A 23,299-nucleotide genomic window follows, 5' to 3' on the forward strand; every position below is an offset into this window, starting at 1 on the left:
GCTCTATTCATCCACTCCTCTCTCAGCGTTCTCCCCTCAGGTCCGCTCCGCTACCGGAAGGTACAAGGCTGCACAAGGAGGGAAGCAATTGGAGCGATCCTCCCTGTAAATCCCTTGCATCCTGGACCTACGGAGAGCTATTTCACGGGCTGGGGTTGTGTAATGTGCTCGGTACAGGTAAATTTAAATTTGGAGTTTGAACTTGTACATTGAGCTAAGATGGAGGGACAGGGCAATCTTAAGCAATGCAGGAGAGGAGAATGCAGGGTAAAGGGAAAACCATGATGCTGGTTAGAGTTGCAAAGGACCTAGTGCACAACATAACAGAGCAGCAATGCATGCTCAGGCTCACTCTTGAAACCAATCGCAAACTCCACACAGTATGGTGTATTCATTTAAACTCAGGCCCCCAGGGCAAAAATATAAAAGTTCCTTACAGAATGCTGCAATGGAGTTCCATTTTAAAATCACAAGACTTGATCGAGCGAAAACTTCACTGGAAAAGAAAAAAATCAGAATTGTTTGCAGTTTGAAATGAGAACATATTTCTGCTGCCATCACAAGATGACTCCAGGACACCTCCTAGCTACTGGCTCATAATTGACATTTGCACAAGCAAGGGCTGAGGTCACCCTTCTCAGCCTCAGCTGCTAAAGACTGAGCTCCATCTTCGAGTCTAGTACCATGAAGTAGTTTTCATTTAAAATGTTCGGTCGAAAATTCAAGGTGTGCCCACAGGCAACTATATCATAATGTCTTAGCTAACAAGCCTATCAGAAGCAATATGCACTCTCTCCAAAGCTGCTTCATCAGCTGAAACTCTGTCCCTTTGTATCTCTGAGTTTCAATATGAAGTTATCAACTGCTTGCCAAGTTCTGGTTACTACAGCAAACATTAGGCAATCTGCCACTTGGTGACCCTGTTCCCAGCTGTCTTCAGAACCAAACCCAAGAGATATCTCCGCTCAATGCACTGGGCTCTGATTATTGTGGCCACACCGCCCAATGTAAGGAATTTGCACTCGGGGACCGACTGGAAAGTCAGAGATCTTTCAGAATATTATAGCTAACACATTCATGTACACAGGTGTGGCATTATCGAACTCCCTCCACTTGATTTACAGAATCATTTCATTTACACTTTTCAAACATTTCAAAATACTTTACATACTGCACCTGTTGTGTACGCCAGTGTGGCAGCCATTTTGTGCATAGCAAGGTCCCACATACAGCAGCGATATAAATGACCAGATAATTGGTACTTGGCACCATTGTTTGAAGAGGAAATGTTGGCCAGCTCATCAATAGTGCCATGGGACCCTTATCATTTAGCTGAACTGAATCAGTTTAACATCTCACGTGAACAGAGCACTCCCTCAGTGCATCAACCCAGAGTACACGCTTAACTGAGGCCTGACCTTAAACTAAGGAATATTAAAAAGAAAACAGACATGTTTCTCGCATCTAAAAGGATGCACTATTATTCAATTTTATAAGCGTTATAAAGATAACACAAAAATTGGATAAGCAGCCTAGATGGACCAATGGGTCTGCTCCTGCCCACATCACTGTACAACTTCTCCCAGCCAACATTTCCGATGAGATTATCTGCATTTAGTGTGTGAACAGCCTCCAAAGACATAATAGATACAGAACAAATCTAAAGCCTGTTAAAAGTTCATGAGAATCTGTTTTTATTGGGGTCTGATATAAGACCGCCTCACTGTAATTCCTGAATCTGGTTAAAGTAATGGTACAAAATTGCATCCTGACCTAGGTGATACGTTCTGAATCAACAGAGCCCAATCCTCACCCTCCCACAGCTTCCTGAGAACAAACATGGTCAAGAGCATACAACCCCAGCTCAACATTACCATTGACTGGCCGAAGATTGGTACTGCAACTGACTAAAATCAGCCAAAAATTTCAAGGAGTAACCCAATTGTGATTCAGCACTGTTTAAAAAAAGCAATTTAAAATGTAGTGAATAGCTAGCATGCACTATTGTCAGTTTTCTTTAAGATTTTTCACCCTGCAGGGCTCCCTTTCCCCAACAGTGAGACAGTTGAGAGCAATCACAAGGTGGAGAGGGAGAAGGAGAAACAGAGTGAACATGAGCTAAACACAGAGACACATACAAAAAAAGTGCTGGGAGAGGCAGGCAGGTAGAGACAAACTCGTAGAGAGACCTAGAAGAGAAAAAGACAAGACAGCTAAAAGAACTGAGGGAAGATAGAGATCGAGCAAGAGTGCGAGAGAACACAAGACAAGCTGGCGACACAACTGAAGTGTGAGAGACCACAGCAACAGATTAAGTGAGTTCAGCTACAAGCGTAAAAGGAACTGGCAATAAACAAGAGAAGTCAATGATGCTCCAGAAAATTTCTGGCTTTATTTTCTCATATTTGAATGGAGATTAGCATACTCAGATCAAGATAACAGCCAAAGTATTGAACATAAGGTAATGGTCTGTGGAGTATCATACAACAGGAAAGTGAAGATCACTCAGTTGATGTTCTGAGCCCCCCGTTATTATGGTTTTATAACACACTGCTGAATGCATTTTAATCATACTATACATGGAGAACATGGCAGTGGGTAAAGGATGACGACAACAACTTGCATTTATAATAGCGCTTTTCACGACCGCCGATGTCTCAAAGCGCTTTACAAACAGTGAAGTACTTTTGAGTGTAGTCACTGTTGTAAAGTAGGAAATACAGCAGCCAATTTGTGCACAGCAAGGTCCCACAAATAGCTATGCGATAATAACCAGGTAATCTAATTTTGACAGTGATAAATATTGGCCAGGACACCAGGGATAACTCTCCTGCTATTCTCCAAAATAGTGCCACAGGATATTTTACATCCACCTGAGGGGGCAGACAGGGCCTCGGTTCAATGTCTCACTCAAAAGACGACACCTCCAACCGTGCAGCACTCCCTCAGTACTGCACTGGAGTGTCAGCCTTGATTTTTGTGCGCAAGTCCTGCAGTGGAACTTGAACCTGGAACCTTGGTGAGAGTGCTACCAACTCAGCCACAGCTGATACATAGTTGCCACTCAGTGTAGCACTATGCTAGACATCAAGTCTACAACGTGTCCCAGATTTAACGCCTGGCCTGTGATAAGTTAGCTGACCTCAGACAGTGGGCTGGGATGCTGCAATGTGTCTCATGGACTCAGGGAACATTAAAATTGATTCAGCCACAATTGCTGATTTTGATCAGTATCCAAAATTGTGTTTGGTTGTTTTTGGATTTTCACGTTCTTCCCCTGGAGAACAGTGAGAAGCGGTGGAAGGACTTATAGGCTGATTAACAGTCTGACAGGCTGCGACATGGAACACTCCTTCCCTGACCTTAACCATCTTTTAATCAGTCAATGAGGTGGTTAGTCCTATACGTTGGGAGGATTTTATGGGAGAATTTTGCGAGATGCTAATGTCCCAGAACCCAAAGCTGCAGTTCTGGTCCCCACTCGCTGGTATTGCCTCAAGCAGGTTTCGATCCCTGCACCTTTGGACTCAGAGGTCCTTAATCATAGCCAAGCCTAGTCCTGCCTTCACACAACATCCAGTCATACACTTCCTAACAAGGGACAACTGTTCACTTTGCAAGCATAACAAGAAAAGGAAGACCAAAAAGGCAACTAAAGCAAAAACACCAACCAGACGCAGGACCACAGCTGGTCATTAATCTGCACAATTGCTTGTTCATTGGCAGCATCCTCTCTATGGCTACTGACTCATAAACCTTTTCAGTGCATTCTGCCACATTTCTCCATGGGTACAATTCTTCACATTTGTTGTGCATTGTTTCAGCTGGTGGCCTACTCCTGTTCCGAAAGGCTGTAACATCAGGATTAACAGAATCAGTAAAAGAGAGCTGGATGCCCCTAACAGGGATACTACTTGGTTTCCAACTCCAGTTTCACACAATATTCCCTGTAACACTGTTGTTGTGTGTGGTCAATTTTTTCAATACACAGAACCTTTACATTTTTTTTGTACGGTCGCTACCCGGCTGCACAGGTGTGGTATTTAACATGGAACAAGGCCTGAATGGTACCTTCCAGGCTGGTGCACGCCACACGTATGTGAAGTTCAGCAGGAACATTTTTTGGAAGTTGTCACATGACCTCCAATCGCCCGATCCAAACAGCCTCCCCACCATCTCCAATATTTTTATAACTAATCTGGTCTCTTGCACATTCCTGAATTTCTCTGGCCCAACACTGGCAGCCATGCTTTCAGCTGCCTGGACTCTAAGCTTTGGAATTCCATCCCAAACCTTTCCACCTTACTTTCTTGCTTTATGCTGCTCTTTAAAACACACCTCTTTGACCAAGCCATCCGACTATCTTGTGTGGCTCAGTGTCACCTTTTGTCTGGATTCTACCCATCAGTAATATTAACAGAGTCCGTGAAAAAGAGGAGTGCACATCCTAACAAAGGTTTCACTGCAGGTACAGCCAGTAAAAGGGCAATGTATCCTTCTAATGGGGGTAGTTTGTGTTCATTCATTCATGGGATGTGGGCATTGCTGGTAAGGCCACCATTTATTACCCATCCCTAACTACCCTCAAAAATGCCTTCTCGAACTGCTGCAGTCCCTGTTGTTATGGAAGTGATTGTTTTTTTTGTTAAAATATTTTTAAAGAACTCAGTCAAACTGAATAAATGTTGGAACAATTTTTTTCAAGATGTCACTGAAAGAACAAATTTCGCAACAATGTTTACTGGTTGTCACATGACTCAAGTTAAAAACAGAACCGAAACCCTAATAACGGGGAAAATGTGGGCAGAGAAGTCAGTAACACTGCTTGATTGGACAAGGCAGCGGCAGCGCGCACCTGAGGGGGCAGAAAACTCAGGCTTTTGGTTGTAGCAGTCAGTGTGTGTGCTTTACCTTCTGGAGTGAGCGGCTGATAAAGTTAGCCTGAAGAAGTGAAGGAAGGCGAAAAGACCACAACCCAGCTCGCTTTCCAGTATCTTAAAAAAAAATGAGAAGTCCACTGTGTCAATTCATCTCATCTTCTGTCTTTGAAGAAAGCCTGCTAAAAATAATTCTCAATGCCGCCTGAAAAGAACAGTTCTAAAAGATCCTAGTGACCTGTCAACGTGTACTCAGAGGCTAGACTGTATGCCAGTTTTGGAACAACATATCCCATCTGCGGTTATCTTCAAAAATGAGTAAGTAATCAGCCCAAGTGCTTTTTGTGTCTGTAACAGAGCTCTGGAAAAAAATCCCTTTTATTTTTCCCATTAACCAGTGTATGTATGTATGTGTGTGAGACAGAGTGTGAGGGGCTAAGATAAAAAAGGGACTTTAAAATTTACAATGTGTGTGTTCATGCTCTACTTCATTACTAGTTAAGACTTGTTCTCCAATAAACTGACAATTTTGTTGTTCATTAAAGAAACCTGGTTAGTGCATTCTATTTTGGGAAAATGATTGACTAACAGTAAGTGGGAAAATGTAAGTGGGAAAATTTAAAAATATATGTTGTGGAGAAGTGATCCTAGAATAAACAGTGTACTCCTCCTGCCTTGGTCGTAACAATGTGGTGAAGGTACACCCAAAGTTCTGTTAAGGAGGGAGTTCCAGGATTTTGATCTAGCGAATATGAAGGAAAATATTTCCAAGTCAGAATGGTGTGTGACTTTGAAGTGGCGGTGTTCATATTAACCTGCTGCTTTGTCCTTCTAGGTGGTAGGGGTTGCAGGTTTGGAAGGTGATGTCGAAGAAGGCTTGCCAAGTTGCAGCATTGCATCCTTTAGATCCTTTATGAATCACAGAAAACTAGTTTGCAGGTACAGCAGGTGATAAGGAAGGCAAATGGAATTTTGGCATTTATTGCTGAAGGAATAGAGTAGAAAAGTAGGGCAGTGTTGCTGCAACTGTACAAGGCATTGGTGAGACCGCACCTGGAGTATTACGTACAGTTTTGGTCCCCTTACTTGAGAAAGGATGTAGTTGCATTGGAGGCAGTTCAAGGGAGGTTCACTAGATTGATTCCAGAGATGTGGGGCTTGTCTTACGAAGAGAGATTGAGCAGTTTAGGCCTTTACTCTCTGGAGCTTAGAAGAATGAGAGGATCTAATTGAGGTATATAAGATGATTAAGGGGATTGACAAAGTAGACGTAGAGAAGATGTTTCCTCTTGTGGGGCAATCTAGAACGAGAAGTCATAGTTTTAGGATAAGGGGTAGCAGATTTAAAACAGAGATGAGGAGAAATTACTTCTCTCAAAGGGTCGTGAATCTGTGGAATTCACTACCCCAGAGTGCAGTTGATGCCGGGACATTGGGTAAATTTGAGGAAGAGATAGACAGATTTTTAATTAGAAATGGGTTGAAGGGTTATGGAGAACGGGCAGGAAAGTGGAGTTGAGGCCAAGATCGTATTGAGTCTGCTCCTAGTTCTTATGTTTAGATGACACACACTGCTGCCACAGTGGTGGTGGAAGCAGTTGATATTTCGGACAGCAGATGGGTGTGTCGATCAAGCAGACTGCTTTGTTCATCAAAAGAGTCAGTCAAAGGTCAGCGTCGACTGTGGTTCAGTGGTAGCACTCTTGCCTGAGTCAGAAAGTTGTGGGTCCGAGTCCCATTCTAGAGACATCAGTACTAAATCTACATCGACACTCCCAGTGCATCAAGGCATTCATATCGTCAGTTTCTGATGCTGAGCTAGTTCAGCACCTGTTTCCAACTGTGTGCAGATTTATTTTTCATGTGTCAACTTGGCTCAGTGCGTAGCACTCTCAGTTTGGAGTCAGAAGGTCGCTGGTTCAAGACCCACTCCAGAGACTTGAACACATAACCTAGGCTGACACTCCAGTACAATACTGAGGGAGTACTACATTGTTGGAGGTGGCGCCTTTTGGATGAGACATTAAACGGAGACCTCGTCTGCTCTCTTGAGTAGGTGTAAAAGATCCCGCAGCACTAGTCGAACAGCAGGGGAGTTTTCGCATGTCCGGGACAATCTTTATCCTTCAACCAAGATCACCATTAAAACAGATTACCTGTTCATTTATTACAATGCTTTTGTGGTGGTCACATTTCCCACATTCCAACGGTGACTACACTTCAAAACAAAAAGTTCTTCATTGGCTGTAAAGCACTTTGGGATATCTCTGAGTCATTAAAGGCGGTATATAAATGCAAGTTTTCCTTTAGTGTAAGCCATATGCTCTGGCTGGCTATGCAAAAACGGAGTCATTATGGCAGAATTTTGTGTGAAGCATTGCGAGGCCTCTTGATCTGTCAGGCCCCTTCCTCCTGACCACTGTTACTCCTTTCCTGCTCTTGCCAACTCAGCAGGGTAGACCTTGAAGACAATAGAAATAAGAATGGGGAAAGATGTAGAATGGGCCGCTAGCTTGTTATCCCTTGTTTAGACAGTCACACAAAGTCAAAATTTACCCCCAGTCACACTGCCTCTGAAACCTCAGTGCTCAAAGCTTCACAGTGCAAAAAAGGGAAAAAGTTGGGACTGACTGCAGAGGGACTGGCCTTTCACAGATGTATATCATTTGGGTTTATTGCACTCAACCATAAATATGAGAGGCTTATTAAGATTTCAGGGCTGACATTTGTTCCAGATTAAGTTTTGTGAAGTAACATGACCTCCTGTTCTTTCCAAAGGAAAGTGAAATCGATCATGCAAAAGTGTCCGAACCTGACTTTGAAGGGAAAGATTATTCCAGCGCTGGAGCCAAGAAATAGGAATCTCACAATTTACTGCATGGGAACTGAACTGAACTTGACATTCTAAACCTCTAATGTGCCTCTCTCTCCGCCTTTAAGACCCTTCTTAAAACTTACCTCTTTGATCCAACTTTTATTCACCTGTCCTAAAAAGTGTATATAATGTGTGATTTAATACAGGTGGTGGTTGAGTGTCAAATTTTGTTTAATAATGCTCCTATAAAGGGCCTTCGGACACATTACTACGTCAAAGGTAGTATATAAACCAAAGTTGTTGTTGTTGTTGTTTGGGATGGGGAGAGGGGCTGTGTGTAGTAACACTGGCAGTCCAATTAGGGGCTCCAGCTTTCCACATTGTCCAGAGGAAACTCCAGACATACAAAGCACCTACTCCAGTGACACAGATGGGCCTTCAGTAAGAGACTTCATTTTAGCCCCTCCCTGTCCTTTACCATGACCGTCAACTCTTGACTCCATTCATACAAATGTCGGTAAATCGCTGGTGTCTGTTTTTGTGTTCACCTTCTTTCTTCCTCTCATAAAGGCACTGAGTTATTGTCACAGAATGATTCCACAGCCGTCCTTCAGTAGCTTGCAGTTTACTCCTCTTGTCCGAGACTTGACAGCGATCATAGCAACAGTCCCCACACATCTATATAGCTCCTCTGGAGGGTTCAAGCTCCTTTCACTGGTACATGTTATAGCAGAGCACTTACAGAACAGAGGTAGAATCGGGCAGAGTCAGCATGGATTTATGAAAGGGAAATCATGCTTGACAAATCTACTAGAATTCTTCGAGGATGTAACTAGTACAGTTGATGAGGGGGAGCCAGTGGATGTGGTTTATTTGGAGTTTCAGAAGGCTTTCGACAAAGTCCCACATAAGAGATTAGCATGTAAAATTAAAGCGCATGGGATTGGGGGTAGTGTAATGCGATGGATAGAAAATTGATTGGCGGACAGGAAACAGAGTAGGGATAAATGGGTCTTTTTCCGAATGGCAGGCAGTGACTAGTGGGGTACCACAGCGATCGGTGCTAAGACCCCAGCTATTCACAATATACATTAATGATTTAGATGAGGGAACTAAATGTAATATCTCCAAATTTGCAGATGACACAAAACTGCTGGGAGGGTGAGTTGAGGAGGATGCAGAGAGGCTTCAGGGTGATTTGGACAAGTTGAGTGAGTAGGCCAATGCATGGCAGATGCAGTATAATGTGGATAAATGTGAGATTATCCACTTTGGTAGCAAAAACAGGAAGGCAGATTATCTGAACGGCTATAAACAGAGAGAGGGGAATATGCAACAAGACCTGGGTGTTCTCGTACCCCAGTCGCTGAAGGTAAGCATGCAGATGCAACCGGCGGTAAAAAAGGCAAATGATACGTTGGCCTTCATAGCGAGAGGATTAGAGTACAGAAGTAGGGATGTCTTGCTGCAATTATACAGGGCCTTGGTGAGGCCACACTTGATATATTGTGTGCAGTTTTGGTCTCCTTATCTGAGGAAGGATGTTCTTGCTAGAAAGGGAGTGCAGCGAAGGTTTACCAGACTGATTCCTGGGATGGCGGGAATGACGTATCAGGAGAGATTGAGTCGGTTAGGATTATATTCGCTGGAGTTCAGAAGAGTGAGGGGGATCTCATAGAAACCTATCAAATTCTAACAGGACTTGACAGGGCAGGAAGGATGTTCCCGATGGTCGGGGAGTCCAGAACCAGGGGTCATAGTCTAAGGATACGGGGTAAACCTTTCAGGACTGAGATGAGGAGAAATTTCTTCATCCAGAGAGTGGTGAACCTGTGGAATTCGCTACCACAGAAAGCAGTTGAGACTAAAACATTGTATGTTTTCAAAAAGGAGTTAGATATAGCTCTTGGATCTAAAGGGATCAAAGGGTATGGGGCGAAAGCCGAAACAGGCTACTGAGTTGGATGATCAGCCATGATCATAATGAATGGCGGAGCAGGCTCAAAGGGCCAAATGGCCTACTCCTGCTCAAATTATTTATGTTTCTATGTTTTTTACATGACCTGAAGTCACTTAAGGCATCAGTACCCAGTGTGACTGGCCACAGCATAGCATGCTGAGAGCCTGTGCACCAAATGTGTTCTGTTCATTAAGGTCACAAATGAGCAGCCTCCCCATAATATGGATACTGAGTGACCGAGCAGTAATCTCGTCACAATGCCAGTGGAATGACCCAACTTAATATACTTTCCCCTGCCGACTGGCTCTGACCTTGGATGTGGCTTCCCTTAATGTCCAGCGCAGTGACTTGAGTTAATTTTGTTCAGGCATCAACACCCACTTCCCCCTCAAAAACATGTCCTTCGAAAGATGCAGGAACGACCAGCACTGACATACCCCTGATCCACACGCCTATCCAGTCCTTAGCTATCCAGAAGGTGCAAGATTTCAATCTGAGAATGAGCAGACTTCACATTACAGGGCAAGGAGACCTCATGCACAGCTAGTACCTTGGAAGCAGTGGGAGCCGATGCTACACAGGTGGACTCCATTTTCAGCCCCCCACAAGCTTTCTTGCCAAAACTTCCCATTTTACCATTAAACGTTCTGGCACTGACATCTAATAAATTCACCAGATCAGTTGCCACAGCGAGCATACTGTACTGAAATTGTAGCCACACGGCCCACTGTAACTCAGGCTGCTATCGGATTCCAGCCTTTCCTGCACTCCACCAGACTGCAGAGTTCTCTTCAGAAAAGAAATAAGATAATAAATAAGCATTTCATCTGAGATCTTTTCCACCTACAGTCCACTGTCCACAGGCCGAAGAACAGTTTCTTTGTCGCCTAGACTGAGACCATCCAATCAGCTGCCTCTGCCGCAACCCCCTCCCTTGCCCTAGCCCACTGGGCTAAACCTCCTTGAAGGCTCCTCTCCCCCCCTACCCCCGTCATAGACCAAAACTCACATCTTTCTCTAGTTTCTCTGATCCCTCATGCCCTCTCTAAGTTCATCTTTCCCATGAGACCCACCCAGATGCTAACTCGAACTTATTCCCACTAAACTGCTGATCACCCAATTTCTCTTCCTGGTCCCCATGTTAGCCGATATCATTAACGGTTCTCTCCCTTCAGGTGTTGCCCCTCTCTCTTTCAAATCTGTCATCATCATCCCATAGGGAAAAAGGTAAATGAGATAAACTACCTAATTAACATCCCTGACAGAAGGACAAAACAAAGACAGTGTCATATTAACATGCTGAAAAGTTACTACAGCTGGGTACTAGACAGATCAGTAAGTTTGTGCCAGGCAGTAAAAGTGATAGAGGAAGAGGGTAATAGTGGGGACGAACTAGATGAGGACGAAAGCCCTGAAAACTCTAAAATTGAACCCCCTACCACCAAATTGGAAATTTAAATTTTAAAGGGACTAGACACAATGCTGGACTATCTCTCTGAACAACAGAGACAGGACCTAATCACATTATTAAAAGAGTTCAAAGGATAAACCAGGTTGCACACTTTTAACAGTGCATCATGTGGAGGCAGGAGAGCCCCCACCAATAAAACAGACCCCCTACAGATTGAACCCAATTAAGCTAGCTCAGGTCTCTGGCAATGCAGTACAAGCTGGAAAATTATTTAATGGAACAAAGTCAGAGTAGCTGGAGTTCTCCGATAGTATTTTTCCCCAACCTGATGGTACAACCAGGCTTTGTATTGATTACCACAAGGTTAACGCAGTTACAAAAACAGATCCATACCAAATTCCCTGTATCGAAGACTGCATGGACCATGTAGGAAATTCCATCTACATCAGCAAAATAGACTTCTTGAAATGATACTGCAAAGTATGAATGACTCAGCAGGCAAAGGAAATCTCCGCCCTTGTCACCCACTATGGCTTATTTCAGTGCAAAGATATGCTCTTCAGTCTGAAAAATGCCCCAGCCACATTCCAAAGGTTAATGAATCAAGTGACAGCTGGTCTAAATAACTGTGTTGTTTGCCTTGGCAACCTGCTAGTTTTCAGCAACACCTGGGAAGACCAATTAAATCATTTACAGGCACTCTTCAAAAGCCTACAGAACGGTCACCTCGTGGCCAACTTGGCAAAAAGTAAATTCACCAAAGCTAAAGTCACCTGTTACGGCCGCATCGTGGGCCAAGGTCAAGTCCTGCCAAGGACAGCAAAAGTGCAGGCCCTAGTGGATTTCCCCATTCCAAAAATCAAGGAAATCATGCAGTTCCTAGGAATGAGCAGGTTCTACCGCAAATTTGTTCCCAATTTCAGCACCTTAGCTGCTCCCGACAGACCTGCTAAAGAAAAGTGCAAAAGTGGTGTGGTCAGAGCCGTGCCAGCTAGCATTTGAAAAGCTAACGGCAATTCTAACAAACGACCCAGTTTTGACGGCCTCGAATTTCAACTAACATTTTAAAATGACCATTGACACCAATGATATTGAAGTAGGTGCTGTCCTACTCCAGGATGATGATTAAGGTTTGGAAAGACCAATTGGCTATTCCTCAAAAAAGCTGAACGGACACCAAAAGAAATACTCCACTACATGAAAGGAAACACTAGGGCTCCTCTTAGCTCTTCAACATTTTGAAGTCTGTGCCAATTACGGGCACAAAGAGATTCCAATTCACACAGACCATAATCCACTTACCTTCCTGGAAAAATTCAAAGTAAAAAAATGCCAGGCTTTTTCGATGGAGTTTACTCCTCCGTCCATTCAGCCTAAGACAATGTCCTAGTCGACACACTGTCCAGAATGTAAAGAACACTGTGCAAATCAAATTGTTATCAGACTCGGAGCTGGAAGCCTGAGGAGTGAATGAAATGAATGTGTAAAGTGATGTGACCCTAAACTGTCTTACTGCTTCTTTTCACTCTTTCTAAACCCAAACAATACAAAAATGAAATCCAAAGAATTTCATTTTTTTTCCTTTCGGGGGAGGTGTCACGCACATCAGAGGTGCAATGATACAACATACATGGAGCAACTCTGAAGAGTTGTGAAAAAAACAGACTTTGTCTTTAAAAATTGAACCTTTATTTTTAAAAAGTGAACAATGGTCCAAAATTGCTGCCGAAGAGAAGGGGATTAACCTTTTGTATATTCAAATAGTCTGACAAAGACAAAGGACAAATCTTCAAAGCCAAAAGGTGATAATGAAACCCATCTCACACCAATCATAACAGCATTCCAGAATTGAATGTCTTCTTCTAAAACAAAGGAAGAGTGAAGTAGCCACGTCCTGGGCCATTGTGCAGTCACCATGGGGAAGAAACAATAAGAAAAGTCTCCTAATACGAGTTGAGAAGTGACAGCATTACCTTAAAAAAAAGATAGCCAGAAAAATAGAGAGGGAAAAAGAGAGAGAGACCGAGAAGGTGAAGCTACTTCTAACAGCTGGCATTCCAGAAAGCCAAAAAGCACAAGCCCTGCTGGAAAAAAACTGAAATCTAAATCATACAGCAGAGAGAGAGCTAGGAGTCATCTACAAACATTAACAGAACCTTCAATCAAGACAGAAATCTACAATCACCACAGGCCTACAACTATCTGGACTTTGAGTCTCAAGAGAATTCAAGAGGTTTATCGAAACTCTTCTCACCCACAAAAAACCCACCTACCTCTTTCTTTCCTCTGTTTCTTCATGTGTGCGCGCGCACGTGTGTGTGCGAACAAATGCGTGAGTTAATAAGGTTGTGACAATTTCGGGATAAGACATGGTGATCAATAAGCAATTGACTTTCTGTTTTTAAAGAAAAGAAAGGAAAGACTACAAGAAAACCTGTCGCTGTCTGTTTATTTGAAAAATAAACCACTAAGTGGCTAAAACCTGAATACAAACACACTTGCTGCAGTCAGGTGGGGAGTTGAACAGTGGGAACCACCCATGCCACACCACGTGGCCGTAACAATGAGGAAGCTCAGCATTAAGCTGATTGCTGCAACTGACCATGGCTCAAAGTTAAGGGGTAGTATTTAATTCCAGCAGTTTAAATGTGTATGAAATCTGATAAGTAATTGCTGCTATAAGTTCAGCATTTCAAGTGCCCTATGTGAACTAGCAGGGATTTGGAAATCAAGTGGGCAGGGGAAGAGGTCTAGCCATTGAGGAGAGAATGGCTGTAGGCTTCCAATCGTAAAATACATGCATTACATTGTTAAGGTGCTGTGCCAACACCCAGAGCATGCAATACTTCTGTATCATAATTATCACTATTGCCACTATTACAACAGGCTCATTTCATCGGTGTGCACTCCTCTGAATAATGTGCAAACGTACCTATTACTGAGCCCACAATGAGCAGAAATACTTTCCCCCTAAACACCAAAGCTTCTACCGTCTCGCACAGCGGTAAAAGGTAAATATTCAAACAACAAATCAGTTGAATGTGAGAATGTTAGGGGTAAGACAAAAAGTCATATAAATGGGAGCGTCATGTACAAGAACTATGGAGTAACAATCAATCTCTACAGAACATCGGTTTGCCCACAATGTTGATCTAGGGGAAGGAAGTCTCTGTGAACGCTTCAAACACTTGCAACATTTGCATTCAAGAGCTCTGGGGATTAACAGGAAGGGGTGCAAAAAGCTTAGACTTTAAAAAAAAAATCAAACACAATCATTTTGTTCAACCAGAAAAAAGGTCTTACCGGAATGGAGAACTCTTCCGCCAAATACTTCAGCGTGGCAGCTTTGCTTGACAGCAGGTTACTGCGCTCTAACAGGTTACCCTGGAGCCTCGTGTCAAATTCCTTTCGGACTACAGACGCAACCGAGTCCACTACAATTAGTTTAACTCCTTTCAAGATAATGTCATCTTCCAAGGATTCAACCCTGGTGTGAAAAGAGGGGGGAGAAATTATATTAATCCTTTAAAGACTTTTGAAGTGGGGATTGCGAGGGGAGTGGGAGAAGACAAAGCACCTTTCTATCCTCCCCCCTCATATTCCAAGCTCTGTAGGGAAAGCAGGGAGCAGTTTGTTACCCTACACATACAAGTAAAGCCATAGTGCACCAATGAAGGACTTCTCAAAGTGCAGTCGCTGTTGTAATGAGGAAATGCGACAACAAAATTTTTAACAGCAAGCTCCCGTAAACAGCAATGTGATAATGACCACATAATCTGTTGTACTGATGTTGGTTGAGTGATCAATAATGGCCAGGACGCCGGGGAGCATTTGTGCCCATTTCTGTGCCTTGCTTTAATGTTTGACCCAAAAGATGGCATCTCAGGAAGTGAGTGAGGCACTCCTTAGGTACTGTACTGGAGTGTAACTTAAAAGTCTTCTATAGGCATATAAATAGTAAAAACGTGGTAAACGGAGTGGGGCCGATTAGGGACCTAAAAGGGGATTTACGCATGGAAGCAGGGAACATGGCTGAGGTACTAAATGAGTATCTTGCATCTGTCTTTACTGAGGAAGAAGATGCTACCCAAGTCAGGGTGAAAGATGAGTTAGTTGAGATACTGAATGGGCTAAAAATTGATAGAGGAGGTACTAGATAGATTGGCTGCACTTGAAGTTGACAAGAAACCAGGACCAGATGAGATGCATCCAAGGATACTGAGAGAATTAAGGGTGGAAATCACAGACGCACTGGCCATAATCTTCCAATCCTCCTGAGATAGAGGGGTAGTGCCAGAGGACTGGAAAATTGCAAATGTTACACCCTTGTTCAAAAAAGGGTGTAAGGACAAGCCTAGCTCTACAAGCCAGTCGTTTAATCTCGGTAGTGGGAAAACTTTTAGAAAGGATAATTCGGGACAAAATTAACAGTCATTTGGACAAATGCGGATTAATTAAGGAAAGCCAGTACGGATCTGTTAAGGGAAAGTCATATTTAACTAACTTGCTTGAGTTTTTTGATGAGGTAACGAAGAGGGTTGATGAGGGTAATGCAGTTGATGTGGTGTACATGAACTTCAAAAAGGCATTTGATAAAGTGCCACATAATAGGCTTGTCAACAAAGTTAGAGCCCAGGGAATAAAAGAGAAAGTGGCAGCATGGATACAAAATTGGCTGAGTGACAGTTAACAAAGAGTTGTTGTGAATGGTTTACTGGAGGAAGGTAGATAGTGGGGTTCCCCAGGGGTCGGTGCTCAGACCCCTGCTTTTCTTGATATATATTAATGGCATAGATTCGGTGTACAGGGCACAGTTTCAAAATTTGCAGATGTCTCAAAACTTGGAAGTATTGTGAACTGTGACAAAGATAGTGATGAACTTTAAGAGGACATAGACAGACTGGTGGAATGGGCGGGCAAGTGGCAGATGAAATTTAATACTGTAAAGTATGAAGTGATGCATTTTGTTAGTAAAAACGAGGAGAGGCAATATAAATTAAAGGATACAATTCTAAAGGGGGTGCACAAATCATTGAAGGTTGCAGGACAGGTTAAGAAAGCAGTTAATAAAGCATACGAGATCCTAGGATGTATAAATAAGGTACAGAATACAAAGACAAGGAAGTTATGATAAGCCTGTATGAAACACTGGTTCAGCTTCAACTGCAGTAGTACGTCCAGTTCTGGGCACCACACTTTAGGAAGGACGTTAAGGCATTAGAGAGAGTGAGAAAAGATGCACGAGAATGGTTCCAGGGAAAAAGAACTTCAAATACGTGGATAGGTTGGAAAAGCTGAGCCTGTTGTCTTTGGAGAAGAGAAGATTAAGAGGAGATTTGATAGAGGTGTTCAAAATCATGAGGGGTCCAGGGAGAAAGGGTAGATGGGGAGAAAGTGTTCTCAATGGCCGAAAGATCCAGAACCAGAGGACACTAATTTAAGGTGATTGGCAGAAGAGTCAAAGGCGACATGAGAAAAAACTTTTTTACGCAGCGAGTGGTTAGGATCTGGCATGATCTGCCTGAGTGTGTGGTAAGGGCAGATTCAATTGTAGCTTTCAAATGAGAACTGGCAAATATCGGAAGAGAAAATATTTTCAGGGCTACAGGGAAAAGGCCAGGGAGTGGGACTAGGAGACAGCCAGCAGAGACACAACAGGCCAAAAGGCCTCCTTGTGCGCTGTAACCATTCTATGATTCTATGGCTCTACTGACCCATGGCTGACACATGAATCTGAAGTCTAAGAATTTCTCCTCTTGTTGGTCATGATTCTTGGAGGAATATAAAAGCCCATCCTTGATGCTGATCATCGACAGGGCTAGTCCACCAAGGAGAGGAATCACAACCAAGTTCAATCCTGTCCACAGGCAATGCCATAAGATAGTTGGCAGGAGCTGGAACCCTGGGAAGTTTACCCCTTTGCCCTGTGCTCCCCGGCAGGGTGGGGTACAGAGACTAATTGTACTGCCACCATCACACGCCAGCTGCGATCAACAAACTGGGCAAACTGAGCCACAGAGAAAACCAGAAAATACCCTTTAAAAAAGAAAATAAAATCCATGCCGATGTGACTGGTGAATTTTATTCAAAATATGCAATCCGCAGAACTGCAGAATGGGCTTTTGTTTATCTCGAGTTCCTTTATAAATGTTACACCTGAAAAAAATGTCAACTGTTTACCTATTATAAAATCTTACATTCACATTTATAATGCACGTTACCCACATAAACCTGCAATGGTTTCTCTTGCGCTCAGTTACCCCTGGAGCCCTCCTCGGGCTCCCCCACCACTTCTCATCTACATGCTGCCCCTCAGCGACATAATCCAAAAATACATTAGGTTCCACAAGTACAGCTCTCGCTCGCCACCAACTCTCTTGACCCCTTCATTGCCTCTGATTTGTCAGAGTGCTTGTCCCACATCCAGTAGTGGATGAATAGAAATTTCTTTCATTGAAATATTGGGAAGACTGAAGACAGTGTCTGCAGGCCCATGACAAACTCCAACCCTAGCCACTGACTCCATCCTTCTCTCTGGCCACTGTCTGAGGCTGAGCCAGACTGTTCAAACTTCAGCATCCCATTTAACCTTGAGCTGAGCTTCCAACGCTAAATTTCCTCTCCATCACCAAGACCACCAACTTCCACTCCTGTAACATCACCCATCAATGCCCCTGCCTGAGCCCATCAGGTGCTGAAACCTTCATCAATGCCTCTGTTACCTCCAGACTCAACTATTCCAATGCTCTCCTGGTTGGCCTTCCATCTCGCATGCTCCATGCTGCATGCATCCTAACTCGCACCATCCCATTTACCCATCACCTGTGCTTGCTGACCTACATTGGCTCCTGGTCCGACAACACCTCAATTTCAAAATTCTCATCATTGTTTTCAAATCTCTCCATGGCCTCACCCCCTCTCCCTATCTCTGTAACCTCCTCTGGCCCTACAATCCTCCGAGATATCTGGGTTCCTCCAATTCTTGTCTATTGCACATCCCAAATTTTAACTAACCCACCGTGCCTTCAACTGCCAAAGACCTAAGCTCTGGAATTCCCTCCCCAAATCTCTCTCGCCTCCTTTAAGATGCTTCTTAAAGCCTACCTCTTCACAAAGCTTTTGGTTATCTGTCCCAATATCGGTATCAAAATTTGTTTGATAATGCTCCTGTGAAGTGTTTTGGGATGTTTTACTACATTAAATGGTTCTATAAAAATGTAAGTAATTATTGTTATTGTAAATATATGTCACTTGTAATTACAACCGTCTTCCAGTGGTGACACTGTAGCAACTACACAGCTCCTAATGCCTTGGTCTCCTCTACACAAAAACTCCAGCCAACTTTTTCACTGCTTCCCCACGTGCCATACATTTTTCTATTTAACGAATATAAAAATCTAAACACAATATAAAAGTAGGAATTGAATATATGACTTTAAAACGGCGACAATTATATCCGCATGTACTGGTCCAATTAAACCCTGTCCTCAAATCCTGCTTCACCTGAGCACTGCACTCAGTCTCTGCTCCATTGTGCAAACCACAGAAAACTGACTAATTTACAATAGGTTTGCAGAGCTACAAGTGTGTTTTATTTCTGTCAGGAAGCAGTGATGGGCCAGGGGTGGTGATGTTCGTAATCCTGTATGGGTTACAGAGTGCAACACCTCCATCTGCTGGCAGGGAGCATAACCACCACTCTAAGTCAAACGTTACTGAGATGAATATCTGCGCCTCAAAATCAGACTGAACACTGATGATTAGGGTTGCCAACTCTGGTTCGAAGTATTCCTGAAGGTTTCATCACATGACCTCCTTGCCTTCACCCGCCCTATACCCACTCGCCCACCATTGGTCACCAGACAAGCATCTGTGGAGAAACAGAACTGATGTTTCAAGTCGGGTATGGGTTCTGAAGAAGAGCCATATCTGACTCAAAACATTAACTCTGTTTTGTTCTCCACAGATGCTGCCAGGCCTGAGTATTTCCAGCACTTAATTTTAATTTCAGATTTCCAACATCCACAGTATTTTGCTTTTATGTTAACAATATGCACTACTCATCCATCACTTTCACAGACTCAATTATGGCACAAGAGATCTGTAAATGTTGGATGAAATACACAGCTGGTCCTCCTAGCATCTGCAAAAGAGTTTTGTTTTGAACAGGCAACCACACTCCAAACATTAATGTGTTTACTGGTTTTTAGAATTAGAACATTACAGCGCAGTACAGGCCCTTCAGCCCTCGATGTTGCGCCGAACTGTGAAACCATCTGACCTACACTATTCCATTTTCATCCATATGTCTATCCAATGACCACTTAAATGCCCTTAAAGTTGGCGAGTCTACTACTGTTGCAGGCAGGGCGTTCCACGCCCCTACTACTCTCTGAGTAAAGAAACTACCTCTGACATCTGTCCTATATCTATCACCCCTCAACTTAAAGCTATGTCCCCTCGTGTTTGCCATCACCATCCGAGGAAAAAGACTCTCACTATCCACCCTATCTAACCCTCTGATTATCTTATATGTCTCTATTAAGTCACCTCTCCTCCTCCTTCTCTCCAACGAAAACAACCTCAAGTCCCTCAGCCTTTCCTCGTAAGACCTTCCCTCCATACCAGGCAACATCCTAGTAAATCTCCTCTGCACCCTTTCCATAGCTTCCACATCCTTCCTATAATGCGGTGACCAGAACTGCACGCAATACTCCAGGTGCGGTCTCACCAGAGTTTTGTACAGCTGCAGCATGACCTTGTGGCTCCGAAACTCAATCCCCCTACTAATAAAAGCTAACACACCATATGCCTTCTTAACAGCCCTATTAACCTGGGTAGCAACCTTCAGGGATTTATGCACCTGGACACCAAGATCTCTCTGTTCATCTACACTACCAAGAATCTTCCCATTAGCCCAGTACTCGGCATTCCTGTTACTCCTTCCAAAGTGAATCACCTCGCACTTTTCCGCATTAAACTCCATTTGCCATCTCTCAGCCCAGCTCTGCAGCCTATGTCCCTCTGCAACCTACAACATCCTTCGGCACTATCCACAACTCCACCGACCTTCGTGTCATCCGCAAATTTACTAACCCACCCTTCTACACCCTCTTCCAGGTCATTTATAAAAATGACAAACAGCAGTGGCCCCAAAACAGATCCTTGCGGTACACCACTAGTAACTAAACTCCAAGATGAACATTTGCCATCAACCACCACCCTCTGTCTTCTTTCAGCTAGCCAATTTCTGATCCAAAGCTCTAAATCACCTTCAACCCCATACTTACGTATTTTCTGCAATAGCCTACCATGGGGAACCTTATCAAACGCCTTACAGAAATCCATATACACCACATCCACTGCTTTACCCTCATCCACCTGTTTGGTCACCTTCTCAAAAAACTCAATAAGGTTTGTGAGGCACGACCTACCCGTCACAAAACCGTGCTGACTATCGCTAATGAACTTATTCTTTTCAAGATGATTATAAATCCTGTCTCTTATAACCTTTTCCAACATTTTACCCACAACCGAAGTAAGGCTCACAGGTCTATAATTACCAGGGCTGTCTCTACTCCCCTTCTTGAACAAGGGGACAACATTTGCTATCCTCCAGTCTTCCGGCACTATTCCTGTCGACAATGACGACATAAAGATCAAGGACAAAGGCTCTGCAATCTCCTCCCTGGCTTCCCAGAGAATCCTAGGATAAATCCCATCTGGCCCAGGGGACTTATCTATTTTCACACTTTCCAAAATTGCTAACACCTCCTCCTTGTGAACCTCAATCCCATCTAGCCTAGTAGTCTGAATCTCAGTATTCTCCTCGACAACATTTTCTTTCTCTACTGTAAATACTGACGCAAAATATTCATTTAACACTTCCCCTACCTCCTCTGATTCCACACACAACTTCCCACTACTATCCTTGATTGGCCCTAATCTAACTCTAGTCATTCTTTTATTCCTGATATACCTATAGAAAGCCTTAGGGTTTTCCCTGATCCTATCCGCCAATGACTTCTCGTGTCCTCGCCTTGCTCTTCTTAGCTCTCCCTTTAGATCATTCCTGGCTAGCTTGTAACTCTCAAGCGCCCTAACTGAGCCTTCCCGTCTCATCCTAACATAAGCCTTCTTCTTCCTCTTGACAAGCGCTTCAACTTCTTTAGTAAACCATGGCTCCCTCGCTCGACAACTTCCTCCCTGCCTCACAGGTACATACTTATCAAGGACACGCAGTAGCTGCTCCTTGAATAAGCTCCACATTTCGATTGTTCCCATCCCCTGCAGTTTCCTTCCCCATCCTACGCATCCTAAATCTTGCCTAATCGCATCATAATTTCCTTTCCCCCAGCTATAATTTTTGCCCTGCGGTATATACCTGTCCCTGCCCATCGCTAAGGTAAACCTAACCGAATTGTGATCACTATCACCAAAGTGCTCACCTACATCTAAATCTAACACCTGGCCGGGTTCATTACCCAGTACCAAATCCAATGTGGCATCGCCCCTGGTTGGCCTGTCTACATACTGTGTCAGAAAACCCTCCTGCACACACTGGACAAAAACTGACCCATCTAAAGTACTCGAACTATAGTATTTCCAGTCGATATTTGGAAAGTTAAAGTCCCCCATAACAACTACCCTGTTACTCTCGCCCCGGTCGAGAATCATCTTCGCTATCCTTTCCTCTACATCTCTGGAACTATTTGGAGGTCTATAAAAGACTCCCAACAGGGTGACCTCACCTCTCCTGTTTCTAACCTCGGCCCATACTACCTCAGTAGACGAGTCCTCAAACGTCCTTTCTGTCGCTGTAATACTCTCCTTGATTAACAATGCCACACCCCCTCCTCTTTTACCATCTTCTCTGTTCTTACTGAAACAGCTAAATCCCGGAACCTGCAACATCCATTCCTGCCCCTGCTCGACCCATGTCTCCGAAATGGCCACAACATCGAGATCCCAGGTACCAACCCATGCTGCAAGCTCACCCACCTTATTCCGGATGCTCCTGGCGTTGAAGTAGACACACTTTAAACCAGGTTCTTGCTTGCCAGTGCCCTCTTGCGTCCTTGTAACCTTATCCCTGACCTCACTACTCTCAACATCCTGTACATTGGCACTACATTTTAGGTTCCCATTCCCCTGCTGAATTAGTTTAAACCCCCCCGAAGAGCACTAGCAAATCTCCCCCCCAGGATATTGGTCCCCCTCTGGTTCAGGTGAAGACCATCCTGTTTGTAGAGGTCCCACCTACCCTAGAAAGAGCCCCAATTATCCAGGAAACCAAAACCCTCCCTCCTGCACCATCCCTGCAGCCACGTGTTCAACTCCTCTCTCTCCCTATTCCTCGCTTCACTATCACGTGGCACGGGCAACAACCCAGAGATAACAACTCTGTTTGTTCTCGCTCTAAGCTTCCACCCTAGCTCCCTGAATTTCTGTCTTAAATCCCCATCTCTCTTCCTACCTATGTCGTTGGTGCCTATGTGGACCACGACTTGGGGCTGCTCCCCCTCCCCCTTAAGGATCCCAAAAACACGATCCGAGACATCACGAACCCTGGCACCTGGGAGGCAACATACCGACCGTGAGTCTCTCTCATTCCCACAGAACCTCCTATCTGTTCCCCTAACTATGGAATCCCCAATGACTAATGCTCTGCTCCTCTTCCCCCTTCCCTTCTGAGCAACAGGGACAGACTCTGTGCCAGAGACCTGTACCTTATTGCTTACCCCTGGTAAGTCGTCTCCCGCAACAGTATCCAAAACGGTATACCTGTTGTTGAGGGAAACGGCCACAGGGGATCCCTGCACTGCCTGCTGGTTCCCTCTCCTTCCCCTGACGGTAACCCATCTACCTACTTCTTTTACCTGAGGTGTGACTACCTCCCCATAACTCCTCTCAATAACCCCCTCCGCCTCCCGAATGATCCAAAGTTCATCCAGCTCCAGTTCCCTAACGCGGTTCTCGAGGAGCTGGAGTTGGGTGCACTTCCCGCAGATGCAGTCAGCAGGGACACTCTTGGCGACCCTTACCTCCCACATTCTGCAGGAGGAACATTCCCACTATTCTAAATTCCCAACAAATCTACTGAAAAACCAAAAAAAATGTCAAAACTTGTAAGGTTAGCAGTCCAACGGACAGAATTTCTTAAATAAAAAGCTTACCTTATCAACACAACAGAGACCTTTTTTTTTGGTTAGAGGAGGAGGGTGGGTGGGAGACAC

The 23,299-nt window shown here is 44.0% G+C and overlaps 1 protein-coding gene and 1 long non-coding RNA gene across 4 annotated transcripts in view; one reads left to right on the forward strand and one right to left on the reverse strand.

Annotated features, from left to right (window-relative positions):
- The window catches only part of rad51b (RAD51 paralog B), a 694,153-nt gene that overhangs the window by 626,943 nt on the left and 43,911 nt on the right, over positions 1-23,299 (reverse strand). For all 3 annotated transcript variants that reach the window (XM_068039630.1, XM_068039632.1, XM_068039633.1), the window contains one exon: positions 14,367-14,550. In XM_068039630.1, the coding sequence (XP_067895731.1) occupies positions 14,367-14,550 (184 nt within the window). The remainder of the gene's footprint in view (positions 1-14,366; positions 14,551-23,299) is intronic.
- LOC137373958 (uncharacterized) lies at positions 4,825-7,988 on the forward strand. Its single transcript, XR_010975747.1, has 2 exons — positions 4,825-5,195; positions 7,656-7,988. It is a non-coding gene; the product is annotated as an uncharacterized lncRNA (long non-coding RNA).

Source organism: Heterodontus francisci, chromosome 9, assembly GCF_036365525.1.
Source record: "Heterodontus francisci isolate sHetFra1 chromosome 9, sHetFra1.hap1, whole genome shotgun sequence".
NCBI classification, from domain to species: Eukaryota; Metazoa; Chordata; class Chondrichthyes; order Heterodontiformes; family Heterodontidae; genus Heterodontus; species Heterodontus francisci.